This window comes from Trematomus bernacchii, unplaced genomic scaffold (assembly GCF_902827165.1).
Source record: "Trematomus bernacchii unplaced genomic scaffold, fTreBer1.1, whole genome shotgun sequence".
Lineage (NCBI taxonomy): Eukaryota > Metazoa > Chordata > Actinopteri > Perciformes > Nototheniidae > Trematomus > Trematomus bernacchii.
The window spans coordinates 9184110-9201749 of NW_022987973.1; the positions used below are offsets into that span (position 1 = coordinate 9184110).

At 37.7% G+C, this 17640-nt stretch overlaps 1 protein-coding gene across 1 annotated transcript; it reads left to right on the forward strand.

Annotated features, from left to right (window-relative positions):
• The first annotated feature begins 3609 nt into the window (after positions 1 to 3609).
• stk33 (serine/threonine kinase 33) lies at positions 3610 to 17403 on the forward strand. The gene is made up of 13 exons (XM_034116127.1): positions 3610 to 3674; positions 8743 to 8859; positions 9358 to 9471; positions 9560 to 9664; positions 9789 to 9927; positions 11670 to 11755; positions 12950 to 13037; positions 13325 to 13400; positions 13492 to 13604; positions 13729 to 13814; positions 13900 to 13972; positions 14315 to 14460; positions 15159 to 17403. The coding sequence occupies exons 2-13, from the start codon at positions 8773 to 8775 to the stop codon at positions 15426 to 15428; spliced, it is 1383 nt and encodes a 460-aa protein (XP_033972018.1). The 5' UTR covers positions 3610 to 3674; positions 8743 to 8772; the 3' UTR covers positions 15429 to 17403.
• The last annotated feature ends 237 nt before the right edge of the window (positions 17404 to 17640 follow it).

A 17640-nucleotide genomic window follows, 5' to 3' on the forward strand; every position in this document is an offset into this window, starting at 1 on the left:
CATAGCTTTCTAGGTATCCAACATCCTGATTGTCCTTTTCTTTCTATCTTTTTTATATACTTTGGGGAGATGTGGGGCTTGTTATTCTCCACACATGTGTCTTATAACCTGTTTGTATCATTTTATCTTTTTTTACATCTGCGCTTGCAAACCTTGTGTAGTTGGCTGAGTCGGGGCAGTACTCTCAGTAGGGACGTGTCGAGGTGAAGCAGCTCTTCTTAACACTAGCCTATGAAGTTCGTAGAGTGCAGAAGAGAGAGAAGACGAAGGAGACTTTAACAGGTAATTTTCTTAAACCTGCATGAATGAAATTAAGTTGGTCTTGCTGGGAGTGAGGGTGCTGGTAAAACAGGTGAGCATACTGTTTATATTATCCTATATCTACATGCCTGACCTCTATTTAACTTATACATTTCAGTATACTCCAAAATTAAAATGGTTTAATACGTCATCGAATAAACAAGTTGAAGCCTTTGGAAATGTCCAATTTCTATATAATTTATTATACTTATCTGCTATTTTACAATTTACAATCTCGGGGTAAGCAGATGAACATCCAATTTCAAATGTCAATGTTCTTACTGTTATAATCTCCCTATAGTTGTTCTGGTGAGATTCCTGACAAAAAGCATTATTAAAGAGCGTTATGTCATACTGCTTTCACAGGTTTTACAATGTGGTTTTTTCAGCCTCATATGTATTATGTTTTAGCAATTTACGGTGTCTGAAAAACCAATTTTTCAGTGTCTTTTTTTTCTGTGCTTTAAATCAGTGATGTGCATATTTTACCATCACACAATGTTTACCTGAGAACTGTTATATAATGACAGTTTGCAGAGGCGTATGCAATTTCAAACATCTTCACTTTTGGTCTAAAAGAGTTGGCTTGTTTGTGTTTGCCCCCTATGAGCAATCATGCACACATGAATTAGTCATTGTCCCATAGTTTGACTAAACTGGCACCATACTGTTTACTTGTGGCTATTGTCTTCAGTACTATACAACATTTACCAGTTTATGTTTTGGTTTAAAATCATACTCTGTCACTGAGAGCACATTTTAAAGGTTCGGTTGCCGTTATTGCTACAGAAGACTGTACACAAATGGTTTTCTTTACCTCTCTGTTTTTACTTTTATTGACTCCAGACTGAGTGTCATATAAAAGGATCTTTGTGATTTGGCTGCATACTGTCAAGCCTCTAATTAACTGTCTCTTTTGGCCCACTGCTTGGTAATTTTGCCAAATGTTTGACCATTTCTCTCATAACTTTCAAAGTTTATTTTCATTTTGGATTGTACATATAAGTGGAAACTCACAGCACCTTCAATAACAAACATGGTAATTATTGAAGGTGCTCTTTTTATGTAAATTGAAAAGGGATCAAATATAGACAAATAATTGCATTTGACTAAATGTTTGCAAGATGGCAAAAGTGGATGAACACTAGCAGCTAAATAGACTGAAAATAGACTGTAATAGAATAACCGTTTGCAGAGAGGTGTACAATTTCAAACATCTTCACTTCTGGTCTGAATTAATTGGCTTTTTGCCCCCTATGAGCAATCATGCACACAGTAATTACAATAATCATTGTTCCATGGTTTGACTAACCTGGCACCATGTTGTGTGCATTGCCTCTTATAAGAAATACGTTTTATTTACTGTGTTGAACTCTCCATTTGTGTTTTAATATTTATCGATAAGCATTTGCTTCCTAGCATATTGCACTTTTTAATATAACATGATGATTTTACTTCTTTGCGGATTCCTTATCTCATAAAAGGATGTCCATTGATTGCAGACAGTTTAATTTGGTTATATTTTATACATGTGCCCAGGCAGGAATAATATGTTTTGATAATAAAAGGATAATTCCTTTTAGGTGTAGAATGCTGGTTATAGTCTTCTGTCGTGTACAAAATGTAATTGAATGTTTTGGTTTAAAGGTTTATATAACAGTACCCTGTCACTGAGAGCACACTCTAAAGGTTCGGTTGACATATTTGCTACAGCAGACTATGCACACATGGTTTTATTTTAAAAACTTTTACTTTTATTGATTACAGAGTCTTACTGTATAAAAGGATCCCTGTGACTTGGCTGCTTACTGTGATGCCTCTAATTAACTGCCTTTTTAAATGTTTGACAATTTTTCTCATAACTTTTTTATGCTTTTCATTAAGTTGAAAAGGTACCTTACTGTATGACTGAAATTTTTGATAGCTTAACTTGTCAGGTCTTTGAATGAAAACATGCTGTGTATGATCTCTGCCTTCACTTCTGCTGTGTCAGAGAGGAAGGAGCAGGTGTTTCCTGTGGGAGCCAGTGAACTGGGCAGATGGATTTGTAGTGGTGTACAACACCTTTGACAGACTGTCCTTCCTCAACACCCAAAGCATCCTGCCACAGATCAAAGAGATCTGTAAAGGGTGAGTGACCACAGTCCGCTGAGAATGAAGCCAAGAGAGGACTTAACTTTGATGCGATAATGAGTCGCATTCCTGAGATGAATGTTTGCCAGCATATCCGTATGAGACTCAATGTTGTATGCTTGGAGTGAGAAACTGCATTCCAACATGCTGAGCAAAACAATATGAAAGCGAGCACAATGGGTTGAGGACATTTTGACTTTGGATTCATAAAACCTCAAAACACCTTCAATTATTGACAAGCTAAGTAACCCTGTATGTGTTATATCCACCTCTCATTTAATGCTTTCTGAGAAGGGATAAAATATACATAAAGAATTGCATTTTATTTAATGACTGTGGATGAACAGTGGCAGCTGGAGAAGATGAAACCAGTTGAAAATCATCAATAAGCACTCAATATGTGCAATAAAGCTTACATTATATCCACTGTCTGGTCAAAGTCTAGTAAACATTTTCTACATTTTAATTACAAAACACTAATTGTACTGAATTAGAAGGACATCAATTACCTAACATCATGCATTTGTTTCTTGTAGGAAAAAAAGAAGTAGCAACATCCAGCGGACATACTGAAAAGTATAGTAGACCACATTTAAATATGGGTTTCTGGGGTGCAATTAAATGTAATGCCAAAATGAAGTTAAGGTTAGATTTAGTAACACCTAAAACATTTTTAGTAACAAAACTAGAGAATATTTTTCACAATATTATAACACTGGCAGAAGAGCCACTCTCCAAAATAAATACTTGTTGCTAATAATACTTCTCTAGGACCTTCATTTGCAATGGAATCGTATCTGTGTTATTCACACTTTTACATTATGCAAATGATCTGAGTATCTCTTCTTCCATCAATGCTAAATTTACACCCCAAGTACTCAGAAAAAACCCCTCAGTTGTGTCCACTAGATGGAGACTAAGGACCAAGACAAATCCAGGTGTTAACAGGGAAAAGCGAGTTCCTCATTTGCTTGTGTGTAAGATAAAATAAGGATATTGTGGACATTGTACATTTAGTGAAAACACTTTAGTGGTCACTTTTTATCGTAACGTCAGCCTACTTCACTTTGGTCGACGACACACACGAGCCACCCGGGGCGCTGCAAGCCTCTCAATAAGGAGAAAACCTGTCCATTCATTCATTTTAGTTTTGTCCCTCCTCGCTTCCACTAGACACTCTGCGAAAAACTTTTAGCGTGAAGACGACCAACCTGCTGAATGGATATGATCCTCTCTAAGAGGTAAGACACTTCAGTGTAATCTTCTAACAGCAGCAGTCCCACTGAAGGCTAGCAAACCTTTTTAAGGCAGTTTTAATACAACAGTACATGATATAAAGCAAAAGTCTGTTCAACTCCGTGTTTCGTTGCCATGACAACTTGTAGCTTACCTAAAAATGACTGCCAATCTTCAAACTTTCTTTTAATATTTCATTTTAATAATGTGAGAAGCGTTAATGTTTTTTCTTGGAACATTACACGACACAACACGAGATGTTTGTCAGAATATCCCAGGCTTCATTAAATGTTTGTATTTACGTTGTAACAGGCGTAGCTATCTCTAACATTATTAGCTTAGTGTTACATGAGGGATTGAAGGCTCGATTCACGGTTACTGTAAACATGTCATAATCATTAAAGAGCACTGTTAGGTTAACTAACTAACCTGATTAGTTAATGTGACCATAGCAAGAGCAGTCGATGTCGATTATGTTATTATAACTTATGTTCAGAGGTTGAAGAAGTACTCAGATCTTGTACTCGAGTAAAAGTAGAAATACCAAAGTTTAGGAAAACTCTGTTACAAGTGAAAGTCCTGCAATCAAAAAGTATTAGCTTCGAAATATACTTAAAGTGCCAAAAGTAAACGTACTCAGTCAGCAGTTTAGCCCATTTTCTTATAATATGTATTATACGTTTTGGTTATGACTATATGCATTAATGTGTTTATCAAAGCTAGTAAAACCTTGAGCTAATTTTAATTGCTTTGTATGCTGCAGGGTAGCTTGTGGATTCACTACAGGTGTGACTAAAGTTTACTAAACTCTTATTTAAGTGTTTGTTATATTTCATATCATTAATCCTAATCTGCAGAGTAACCAAAGGTACTACGTAAATGTAGTGGAGTAAAAGTACAATATCTACCTCACAATTGTAGTGCAGAAGAATCACAAAGTAGCATAACATGGAAATACTCAAGTAAAGTACAAGTACCTCAGAATTGTACTTAAGTACAGTACTTCAGTAAATCTACTGTATAAATCACAACCGTTTAGGTTGTCCTGCATATGTTGTTCTAAATGCTTAAATCATATTTTAGTAACTGTTATCAGCATGACGGTTGGACATTGAATGATTTATAACTAAAGGTGTAAACATCTGTGTGTATGGTGATATGAATGTGCTGAGTTCTCTCCAGGGTTGTCATTGAAATGAATTGGATTTGTTCTTGTTTTTGCTATGGCCTACATTTTTCTAGATGTCTGCCTTCCTAGCTTCCCAAGGCTGAGCCCAGCAAGGGTAGAGATTAGCCTTAACCAGGATTAAACCAATGAGAACATTTGAATGTGTTGGCCCTTATCTCCCAGCAACATGTGTGCTCTGAGCAAATGGCAGAATTTGATCTTTTCCTTCCTTTTGGCAAAGCATGTTTTCTTGCCAATAGACACTTATCAAACATGCCCATTGGAGACAGGAGGAATTATTGGAGCAGCCTTTAAATGATTTGTTTGTAGGGACACTACATGCATTAAGTTTGCTTGCTGAGTCTAGGAATAGCAACAGTTTGGATGTTTTCAAGTGGCTTAGGTCAATGTATTACCTACTGTAGATTGCAGTTGGCAGGCCCCCATTCGGAAAGGAAGACAGTAACTGCAAGGAAGTAAAGGAATGTACTGCAGTGAACATCATTTTAAGTGTATGTTATATTTTGCATATTTCCCTGACTATATTTAGTTGAAGACGGCTCTTTCTGACAGGAAACTGAAGCCGTTATATCCATCTATGCCCTCATCAATGACAACAACATAACCTTGCAGAACACAGAGTTGGTGATTATTTTATTGTATACATCCTTTATTTAGCTAGAAAGGTCTTAATGAGATACAAGAGTTATTCTCCCTTCTTTACTTCCAGACTGCGCCCACTGCAATCTACTGTAGGTAATATTCTGACTATGGATAAGAACCTTATACAATCGCCCTTCAAACCATCCCATGATCCCTTTAAAGTCCCTCCTTGTGTCCTTCCTGTAGTCCATCAGTGTTCTGGTATGTTTTCACAGCTCTTTAGTGAGTCTATTGTATGCTTTAATGACTTAATTTTGATGTGTTCTCTTGGTATATTACATTTAGACCACAAGCTTTGATAATCTCTCTGCATAACATTAGGAGTCACCTCATAACTTAGTGGGCTCTATATTTGCATTCTAAACATGCAATTTCTTGCCTCATCAGGTAATGTAATTCCACGCTTCATTAGGACTGTGAAGTTTATCATTTGTCATCAAAGCCAAGCTGTCAATAAATAATTAAGTTTCACATGAGGAAAATGTAATATTTGGGCTCAAGCAAAACGGATGGCAGTGTACATTTTAATTGCAGTAAGTAAGATTCTGTTTTTGTGAGATTTTCAGGCTTTATTTTAGCGGCTGCTTGTTACAGCTTGAGGCACCATCATTAAAGACTCTCTTAAACCTAATTTATTCTGCTATTTATTCAAAAAAAAGAAAGGAAAGGCCATGTAGAATGAACTAAAGTGTGCAATATTTTGATGTTATAGTTGAGATTGAAAAAATCGTTACCATTTGCACACTGTAGTCTCAGCAACATATGCCAGTTCTATCTAGGATACTAGATCTATATATATGATATATATAATACTGACAAATGCCTCTTAGAATTGGCATTAATGATGGAAATAGTGATTATTTCTATCATCGATAAATCCGATTTTTACGATTCCTTAATTAACAGTTAAGTCTATAAAAGGTCAGAAAAAGGGATTAATGGTTGTTTTTACAAAATTGTCAGAATGGTGTTGGTCCCGTTCAAAAGTTTTATCGTGTGATATGTAAAGAACACTGCAGTCTTATAGGGACTAGCAGTCTAACATGAAGTGTGGGATAAATGAGTAAACATATATTACCATGAATTCCTGAAAGACAAGCAGTTTTAAAGGTTACACAAGATCAGAGTCATCCTTTGTGTGTCCATGCTCTCTTTGTTCCAAAGTGACATTGATTCTGTGTGCTAAGTTCCTAGACAGTCTCCCACTCACTCCCGGTCATTAGACACACCACCTATATTTGTTCACTCAGTAGTGTAAATAAACAAATTGCTGTCTGACAGAATGATGGAGAGATAAGGCAAGTATGGGCTTGACTTGTGATGAACCGTCAGCTCTAATTACTTCCTGCTGAAACTGGAGATGAGACTCAATGTAAAGGTGGACTGCAGCCTGTGTTTCTTTAGAGTCAGGGTGTATACTGATGTTTGCTCATATTTCAGCGTGTGACTGTGAACTAAGAATATTATGGTTTGACATTGTTGATTTGTGCTGTGTTCTATTTGCGTAGCCTAATATTCTTTCTTGGGTCAATCTGCCATGTAAGTAGAGATGGAAAAATGTGATTCAAGCACATCATTTGCTGTGTTTGAGCCAATCAAGTCAGCTGAAAGGAGATTAAGAAGACTTGATTTAAGGAGGTTCTGGCATTTCACTTTATCACTTTGGATGCAGATACCTGGACTGAGTATTAAGGCCTAATGGGGGACTTGTAACAGGTGGCACCGAGCCTTGCCCACACTTGAGGTTTTATAGCAATGCATTAATTCTTTGGTGCTTTTAGATACCCATTCTGATCATTTATTGGTTAATTCCCATCCTCTAGCCCTATAAGTTCTTAGTTTAGGTTTCTGATTGGTTTCAACCTTCAATGTAAAGATTTTAAGTTATTAAGTTAAAAAACAGACCCAAGTGTTTAATGGATATACAGTAACCTGTAGTTTGAGTTGTAGAGGTACAGTAGAAACACAGGTCTAGAAATTGCAGAAAGATAACCCAAGGCTTAAGCAATTCAAAACCTTTGTCTGTTAGTAACCCTTTTAAAGGTCAGACTTCTCATCCTGACCTGACCCTGATATCCAATTTCCTTTGCATCTCGGAACCAGGGGCTAAATAGCAGACACCTTTGTCTTGGAGACACCTGACGTGCACAGGACCCTCCTCTTTCAGTCACTTCCAGTCCCCAGTGATACACTCATCACATGCCTCTGTCTTCCACAAATGAGCTGTGATTGAGGTGATTGGAGTTTCCAGAGGCTGTCACATTCGTTTTGATTGGGAAATAGACAGAAGATAATGGGAGAGACAGGCCTGTTATGAGAGCCCTGTCAGGGCTAAAATAATGCATCAGAGTGAAGAGGTTAAAGACACCGCTTCCTTGTTAATAATTAATTGCTGTGCATGTGGTGGATCCACTTCATCGCTCCCAGTCATCACTTGATAATTGCTTTACATTTAATTTGGCTTTAGAGACTGTTTTTCAAACTGCGTAAATTGTGTTTAAAGTTAATATGGACTCAGACTGAGACAGAAGTTTAGACATAAACCGGTAATTTAAAAAAAAATGACAAGTTAGAGTACAGGAAATAAAGAAGATTCAATGATCCTGCACTCTAGTTCTTAAAGGTTATACCTCTGGAATTAACTTTAGGAGCTAATTAAAAATAAATATTGTCTTCAATGTGCTGTAATTAAAACTAGGCTATGTTGTTAATGTCTTAATGCTATTTCAAAACCAGCAGCGATGATTGCTTGGACTGGATAGCATACGAGAGTTTTTTTTCATGTAGTGGCTAAAATTACATTTTGGGGTATGGACAGAAACCATGCTGTGATTTTGGTATACTGTTAGTTTCTGGAAACATTTTATTCTCCCAGTTGGCGCTGACTAATAAGGAAATGTCTGGGTTTTTTCTCATGTTCATTGCAATTGTAATATTTTGGGATTCGGCTCAGTCTTTGAAAAGTTAGAGTGGTGATACTTTAAAGCCAACTAGTGATTAACCAAAAGCTCTTATGATTAGGAATGACGGTAAATTGGGTTGTAAAAAAAAAAAAATGTGTTGGTCTCCAATAAAAACTCGATTTTCCCTCTCCATGATATTTCTATTGAAATGAATAATAGAGTTGTCCACGAGTAGCAGTTATAATTTGAAACTTGACTTTTCTTTATTGACAGCCTATCATCGTATGGCTTGACGAGAAATGTCAGATTGATAATGACTGCCCTCTCCTTTATCTCCAGATGACACGAGCCTATGTTGGTGGATAAGGCATGAACATGGTGTCCCCCTGGACCAGCAGGGACACACTGGAGAGGAATGTGCCTTTAATACGCCTGGAGGACGACGCTGACCTCAGGGTATGGATACTGCAGTCCAGTGTTGGGCCACCACTGAAGATCTCACGCACACTCACTGGTGACCTCTAGAGTAAACTTATCTGCACCAGAAGAGGATCAAACTTCAGTTGCTGCTGAACAAACCCCTTCATTGGGGAATTTGACTATTCTCTTTACCAAATCCAAAGCAGCCAGTGCTCAGCCTTGCATGCACACAGATAATGATCAACTTAATTAGACCTGAGATTGAACGAACTGCAGCAGCAACTTAATCATTTGTAACTTGATTAGAAATACTATATTCTGCACCTCCAGAGAACTGAAAATGTTCCCTTCTTTCAGAGAGCTTGAAATTAGGATATACTTCGGAATCCAGGTCTTGAGTTAGACATCATGTTTTTGTAAACCAAAACAGTGAAATGATCCTCAAGTCTTAAACAGAAGCAGCTCCCTCTGATTCTGACTGACAGGAAGCAGGAGTTTACTAACTATTTACACAATATTTTCTTATCTTCATAGGAAATTTATGAATTTGGAAAGAAATTGGGTCAAGGTAGCTTCGGAGTTGTCTATGAAGCCACACACATTGAGACACAGACAAAATGGGCTATTAAAGAGGTTTGCAGACCAGCGGTAAGTGCCTGTTTTATTGTTGTTGGTGAAAATTAAATGTTAAGATAAGCAAATGGCTCAGCTGTAATTCCACTTTCTATGACTTCAGGCAGGAAGCTCAACAGCCAAGATGCTGGGGCACGAAATAAACATTCTTAAACAAGTCAATCATCTGCACATAATACATCTACAGGAAGTCTACCACACAGCTAAGGTGAGCATTGCCAACCTTTAAGTAACACACTTTAAGCCAGATTATCTTCCATTACTGTCTAAATAAATATAAATGATATGCTTTTTACTGGTCATTTACTGGCATTGCCTATGCTTGTTTCTAGATGACTTATTTTGTGACTGAGCTGTGCGTTGGAGGTGACCTGAAGCAGCTGTTGCAGCGGAAAAAGTTCCTTACAGAGGACGAGACGAGGCATATCATCTGTAGCTTAGCTGACGCCGTCGTCTACCTTCACAGAAGAGGTAATGTCATTCTACACATTGACATTTTGATAGTGTTGCAAATCATCTTAACGCTAGCGGACAATCTCCTTTTTGATGAACTCGTTTTATTAGCCCTCGCCATGCTGCTCACTAAACCCTGAAAACACTGATGAATCACTAGCCTGAAACTTATAACTATAGAAGTTAAACAATGCAATTCATCTTGTTGTTCTTCTTATACCCAAGTGTGGAACAAGCAGTATTGCATTTATTTGAGCCTTGGCTGTTTTATATTTTAAAAATAAGAAAACAGCTTGGTTCATGCAGCAGTTCAGTCCATATCGTCACTGGTCCAGTTCCCCCCCCAAAAAAATAAGGATAATATATATAAAATATTATATATGTGTATAAATTGGCATCATCTATGTAGGTCCTGTTTACGCTGTGTATTTCAACTGTAACGGTATAACAGAGTCAAAACTGAATTTCCCCTAGAAGATAACTTGCCATTATTGCTTTTACTCATTATAGATAAGTGGCATATTTTGATAAAAGAGTCATGATAAACAACTTTGAGGAGATTTCTTTATTTTAATTAATGCGGCATGTTTTGTTTTTTAAAGAAATGTAGTTTTTGCTTTCAATGGCCAGATCTTTGGTTAGAGGAAAATAAGGACACTGCCCCGGGTGAGGCATCATTACATGCGGTTAATGACTAATTTACAATAAGCTAGGGAGAAATACTGATTAATCGGTGTGTTATAACATGGAAAGTCCCTCTGTGCTGGTTTCCCTCACCTCTATAGAAACATGACATTAACGAGACAGCACTGGCTTTGAATTTGGAAAGACAGAACCTTTTTCAAATGACCAATTATAAAGCTTAAATTGTTTTTCTCTGATGATCAATTTTCTCGGCTGCTGTTCGTCAAATTCATTATTAGTCGTTAGAGCTATACTAAAGCTCAACTGTGCTTTGAGCTCTTACGCTAACATATCCTGGTAACAACATGGTGCATTTTGAATGTACATGTTACAACCAACACTGCACATCCAACTGCTTTTGATTTATTTCAGTGATGATTACTGAAACATACTGCACCAAACATGATGTTATATTTGGTAATATAATAACCCAATATTTTATTAAAGAAACAAATGAAATGCAGAACTTAAATGGTATTTTTAACTGTGTAATTGGAGTTTACAGTATGTAAATGTTTACCAAATGAAGACATTAGTTCAATTGAAATGAGAGTTCATCATTGAAAAAAAAACTATTTTAAATGGATAAAGGAAAAAATAGCATTTTCAGGTGTTTGTTTTGTGCACACCAGTTGGTCCAACTTACATTTCACACACCATCAACACTGTTGCATTTTATAATTGCTTGCTTCAAACAGTGCTGTAAAAAAGAGTGCCCAGGGCAAATTGTATTTTCCGTCCTGCCTCCCCCACTCCCACAAGTTTAGTTAACGAGGCCTTTTGGCTTGCTATACTGTAAGCAGGGTAAACGGATCAAAGTGTGAGTGTGTGCAAAATATATATATTTTCTCTGGTGAATGACATTAGCAAATCATGTTGCACCTAACTAAGATCACAGACTTTATTTCCCCCCCAGAGCTATGGTTGTGATCTAAGGCTTAACCTGGAATCATTTTGGGTTTAAATGGAGAAAACCTACAGTGCAGATACTTCTCAGATGCTTCATCTCTAAGAGTATGGTAGAACCTTTCAAACCCATTAGGTCTTTGTGAAGTTTTCCTCCTCTCATCTAACAGACATAGTGCACCGAGACTTGAAACTTGAGAACATTCTTGTGAAGAATTATCTTGATGAGGATGATGACGGCAGGATTAATATCAAGGTAAGATGGTGACACAGACTTTCCAATACACCTTTTTATCCATTGTCTGTCGGGGAGTACAGGCCTCAGATTCTTCTTCGCCACCTATCTCCTTTATATTTAGTTAGGGATTTAAATACTACCTCATTATGACAGACTCCCTCTGGTGTTTCAGTATATTATACCTTTACACAGAGAGACTCTGAAACTCTAAACAAATGATCAGCTGAGCACAGCATGTTGTGTGCACTGACAATGAACCAGCAAAAGCAGATTCCTGGTGTGCGAGCAAAAAAAAGCTAGACCACAGTATAAATGTTCCTTTCTTTCTGTTTTCTCTCTTTGTCTCACATGTTGTAAGAAAGTGTTGCAAAGCATAAGTTACTTTTATTTCACAAGAGTTCATCTCTTTTGTCATAATGTGGCTTTTTTCAAACTGTGGACCTGTACAGCTACTGTACCTTGCTAATAATGTCGATTGTCACGGATGTTGGAACCTTGTTTTCCCGATAAAGCGCCTTTCACAAAGGATTTCAAGACATAATATCTAACATTTGCGCATTAAAACGTCTATATGTAGGTTATGTATTTGTTGGAATATATATCATTTTACTAAATGTTTCCATCAAATTCCAAAACCAAGAGAAACTGTAATTTCAAACAAGGTACGGTCCGTTTCATATGCACTTTGCACGTGTCTTAGCGTTGTGGTTGTAAACCAGAATGGGTCATTAGTTACATTTCAAATTGTAACCCAGATTTTTACAATAGACAGAGGAGGCCTCTGCTGCTCATTCTGCCCCTGGTGTAATCCTTCTGTACGTCTGGATAGAATGTTATCAGAGAAACCAGCTGAGCAAATATTAGTGGCCACTTGGCTGACAACTGCCTCAGATGTATGTTCTCTGCTGCACTGTGTCACAGAAACACAGATTCTTAATGTGACACCTGACTCGGATAACTGGCTCCCGGTATAAGCTCCTAAACCATGAACAAAGAAGTAATCATAACCGGGAGAAGCTGACAATGACCACAATGATGATGAAGACAGCAACCCCCGATCATCTCACACTAATATACAACGCTAGTGAATTCATGTTTTGGTTAGAGACCCCAAATAGCAGAAAATAACAGTTTGTTTGTGTGAGTTTTGTCAGCACATTTAAATCATGTTTATCTGTGTTACCTTTTTCTTAAGTGTTTTTTTCTACCTAGGTGACAGACTTTGGATTAGCAGTGAAGACAGGAGGCGTAGGGATTGAGAACATAATTAGGGAGGCCTGTGGGACTCTCGTCTATATGGGTACGACACCTTTCACTCCTACATTCTTGCTCTTCTTCTCCTCCTCCAGTTTTATTGGTGCGTTGCTAACTTTTAAGGCTCATTACCGCTACCTGCTGTGGATATGCATTACAGCCAAGTAAGTGTGCTGATAAACATGATAAAAACAAATATAGAATGTGTTTATTAAAATGTTGCTCAGCAGCACTGATAGTGGTCAAGAACTAGTTTTAACTAGTAGTTTAAAGCTCTGAAATGTCCATGTCTCAGTTAAAGAAAAGCCTTTTCTGTTCTTGTGTGAATCTCAGCACCTGAAGTGATGAGCGGCCGAGGTTACAGCCAGTGGTGTGATGTGTGGAGCATAGGAGTCGTTATGTATATGTTGTAAGTAGACACACACATACTATATATAGACGTACATATACATATACATATATACTGTGAATACATGTGTCTGAGCTGTGTGTCCTCGTAGGCTGTGTGGGGAGCCCCCGTTTGTATGTAAAACGAAGTCCAAACTTCTTAAGGAGATCATGAACAAAGAAGCCAAATTTACTCAACCCATCTGGGCCACAGTCAGTGATGCAGGTGATTATTCATAAACTATAAATGTAATCCTGCTACAAATTGGAAATTATTTCATTTACAAGCAGCACTGTATGTTGCATGCAGGTTTACAAACTCAACAGTTGTCCTGTGTCTCAACCAACAGCAAAAAATCTTTTGACCTGCCTTCTGAAGGCGGACCCTGCTTACCGCATGTCTGCTAATCAGCTGCTGGAAAACCCCTGGATCACAGTAAGGAAATAACAGTTTCATCTGCGTATGTAAACTCGACAAAGTGAGCCACATGAGGAGCTCTAATGGGTGGCTTTTCCAACAGGGAGACACTAATGTGCCTGCTATGCCGTCAAACGTGCTGGAGATGATGCGCAACCACCTGGAACAGAAAGAGAGTGAGATCATTAAGAAGAGTTTATTTAATTCAAGTAACTTAATCCAGGTCACGAGTTGATCAATTATATAAACAAAATTGTGCAAGGTGTACTGGTATACACTGTAACAGTAACAAATAACGTTCAGGCAGAGCATTTTGTAGTAAACTATTATGATTATTAACATCATTATTGTTCTCACCAAGATTATGTGTGTCGTACCCAGTATCATTTGAGATGCCAACGTTACCAAATAGAGTCAAAATAGTCAAATCTATAGATTGACAAATTGTGGTATGTAAATATGAAGCATTTTCTTATTAGCTAGGTGGGTTGACCTCTGTTTAATATCGTCCCCAAAAGGAGCACAGACTCTGGGGGACTTGTCCCTGTCCTCCTCTGAAGGCACACTGGACTCCCCGCTCCCCCCGGTGGATTCAACAGTTACAGACAGCGGGAGTCACACTGAGACAGACAGCTGCTCGTGCCCCCCCTCCACCTCCACCCAGGTACGGTTGATCTGTTTAGCACGGCTCTGCATTTTGAACTCACATGCCTAAGCGTGTGTCTTATCCAGGACTCTAACTTTGAAAGGCTCCCAGTTAAGTTTCTTTCAAGTATCTGCTTTTCTGTTTAAGTACCCTTATTCTTAAGTACTCCTGCTTACACATCATTTACGTCATGTGGAAATTATCTTGTTTTTAACACATTTACATAAAGTAGATAATTCTGCACTTAAAGAAAATAGTGTATTAGAAAAGAAAATAAGATTTTGGCCATTACTCTTTTTATAATGTTTTAGGTACTCTAAGGTACCAGATTCACACAAGCTTCACATGGGTTTACATTGCAGAAATATAAATACACACAGTTTTTAGGATGTGCTGCGTCCTTGAAAGTTACTGTTCTGTATGTCATTCGTGTCAACATCCAAAAGACAGGTTTGAAATTAAACAAATCAAAATGAAAATATCCTTTATAATTTAAATATTCACGTGTACATATATTATTTGAAATACAACTTTTCTTATATAAGTGCTTTTGTGCTTTCATATTGAATTCCCTTTTTATATTCAATCACCACTAGATGGTGCCAGATTGAGCTATTACAGCAGATGGTGATGAAGGTGTAGCGATGCAGCTGTTTTAAAATGGATGTGATAGTTAATTCTATTATGTAAGAAGAATATGAATCTCATCCCTGCAGTCTCCAGATGGTGTGAAAGCCCCCCCACAGCCGAGCACAAAGCAGCGCAGGCCTCGGGACAAGAAGGACGTCAGCACGGGACAGAAAGCAGCCTCTGAGCTCCGTAAGGCCGACGACCAGAGACCCTCTACCTCCAGTACAAATAGGACTGCCCCCCCCAACTCTAAGACCAACGCACATTCTAAACAAGCTAAACTAAAAAATATCAATTGTGAAAAGAAAACACAATTAAGTGGACAAAGTGAGCATTCAAGTGAAAAACTAAACTAGAGGTGGACACTTTATTTGATGTTATTCTGTTTTATTTGATTCTGTGAATTAGCAGTGATGTGCAACCTTTATAGTAGCAACACGAGACTAAGCAGTGACAGCAGTGTCAAACAAATGAGCCTCATAAGCAGGTGTTAGAATAGATAAAGTCTAAGACCCCTGCAGCTGAGGGTCCGGCCTCAGCATAGCCTTGTGCCAAAGGAAAGGGCCCTGCTCTGAGATGTTCTTAGATGGGGCCAAACTGCTGGAGAAATGTTTGCTGTTGCACAGCCAACTGTTTAGGAACGTCATGCAGCCCAAATACAGACTTCAACTGTTTTATGGTGGCCAGCAAACACAGAGATTGAATGAGCTTGTCAGGTTTTACCAGTGGCATCTGAATAAAGTATTTATTATAAAGCAACCGTCATCTAAAGAGGAGATAAGAGCAAAGAACAGCTCATGCCTTAATAAAACTGTTATTTAGTCATTAACTTATTACCTAGCAGCATATTTTGTCATTCCATATCATCTCTTAAACTGTGAATATACTGTATGTGTTCCCCCCCAAAACTGTCCTAAAAGTGAATGTTAATTTATTACATTGGAAAAAATATTATTTTAGTAGAGGTTTTTTTTTTTTAAAGAAATGTACAAATTGATTCCCACAAAACAAGTCAAAGCCGTCTTCAAATCAGTAATATAACAGTGTGCATATACATTGAATAAGAATAAGACCTTAAATGTGCCAAATATCATAAAACACAAACAGCAATTTTGCTTAATTTATTTTCAATATGAAATATTTATTTTTATTGTTTTATAATAACATGCTTAATTACAGAGAATACACACAGGATATTATTTTGTGGATATCATTGCACAATGCCAAAGTGAGCATTAGGGATTTACTTTCTTCTGTTCTGACCTCTCAATTCCAAACGCCCTGTATGCAGTGACTGCACCCACTCAGTGTCAAAACAGAAAACCCGTCACACAGGCTGGTTACGCTCCATCTGAATGCAGAGGATTGGGACTGAGGGCAGCCGCGGGTCTAATCTCGTTTGGAGGCCATTGAAAGCAGTAGGAGCTACTTTGAGGGCACTGCCATTCAAGCACAGGTTTTTCCGCTGTAGAGAGAATAATCCCCAGCATAGATACAACATTAAAGTAGCCAAGCATAACACACAGAGGCTGAATTTCAAATCCACCCATTTGCATCTTGAAGTGAATGAGTGCCAACAATGGGGCTCCGTGCCCATGCAAAGGCTCTGTGCTTTAGCGTGTCTGCAAATGCAGTGTGCATTTGTCGGAAGTGTTTTCAAAAAGGTATTTCTACTTTGCAGGGGAGAGGTAATTGTTTTAAAAGTATGGACATGGTGTGTTAACCTTTATCAAATGCAGTCCAGGTAGACTGACTCATCTCGGCTGATGTTACTTGACATAGAAGATTTTTTCACTGTCTTACAGTATGTTAGATTTATTTTTAACCAAACACACCAGTAGTATGAAAATGACAACATGTTAATTACCTTTGTTCTAAGCTGCTTGCCAAAAGACATTACTGCAAATGTATTGACATACTGTCTGCCTTTTGTTCACTCGGACCGGTACCAACAGCAGATGGAGCTGTAGGTAGTTGCTGAATTTATTTCCTGGAGTTAATCTGACAGGAGAGTGCTATCCCTAAAGCATACTACCTAGTTTTGTGCATGAAGATGTGTAATTAGAATTGATTGCTTGAGTCACTGCCTATTAAAACTGTGATGTCCATGCAACGTGTCACTGATTAATATGTTGTATGGTTATGTCTTCATGGTCCATTCAAACTGAATAAATGGCTAAAACATGCTTTTTTGGGTGCTGTCTTATACACAACATTTCATTTTGTTGAAAGAGAATTTGAGAAATAAAAAAAAATAAAAAATCTCTGTCCTGGTTAAACTTATTTCCCCCAAACTGCTGAAACACCTCTTGTATGGCTCATTTTTGTCAGAAGAGGAGATGGGATTTGAGCATATGGTCCTCATTGTCTTGTGCCAGATTTTTGATTAATTATAGGGAAACCTAAAGAAAAAAAACTCCAAATTGATTTGTGCAAGCAGAGTATGACCTAAAGCAAATCATAGGAGTGCTTGTTCATGACTCAGGGTGGAACAAATTTAGAGAGACAGAAACACGTTGCAATAAATATGGAGGAATCAGTGTTTCTTTATATATGATGACAGTAGCT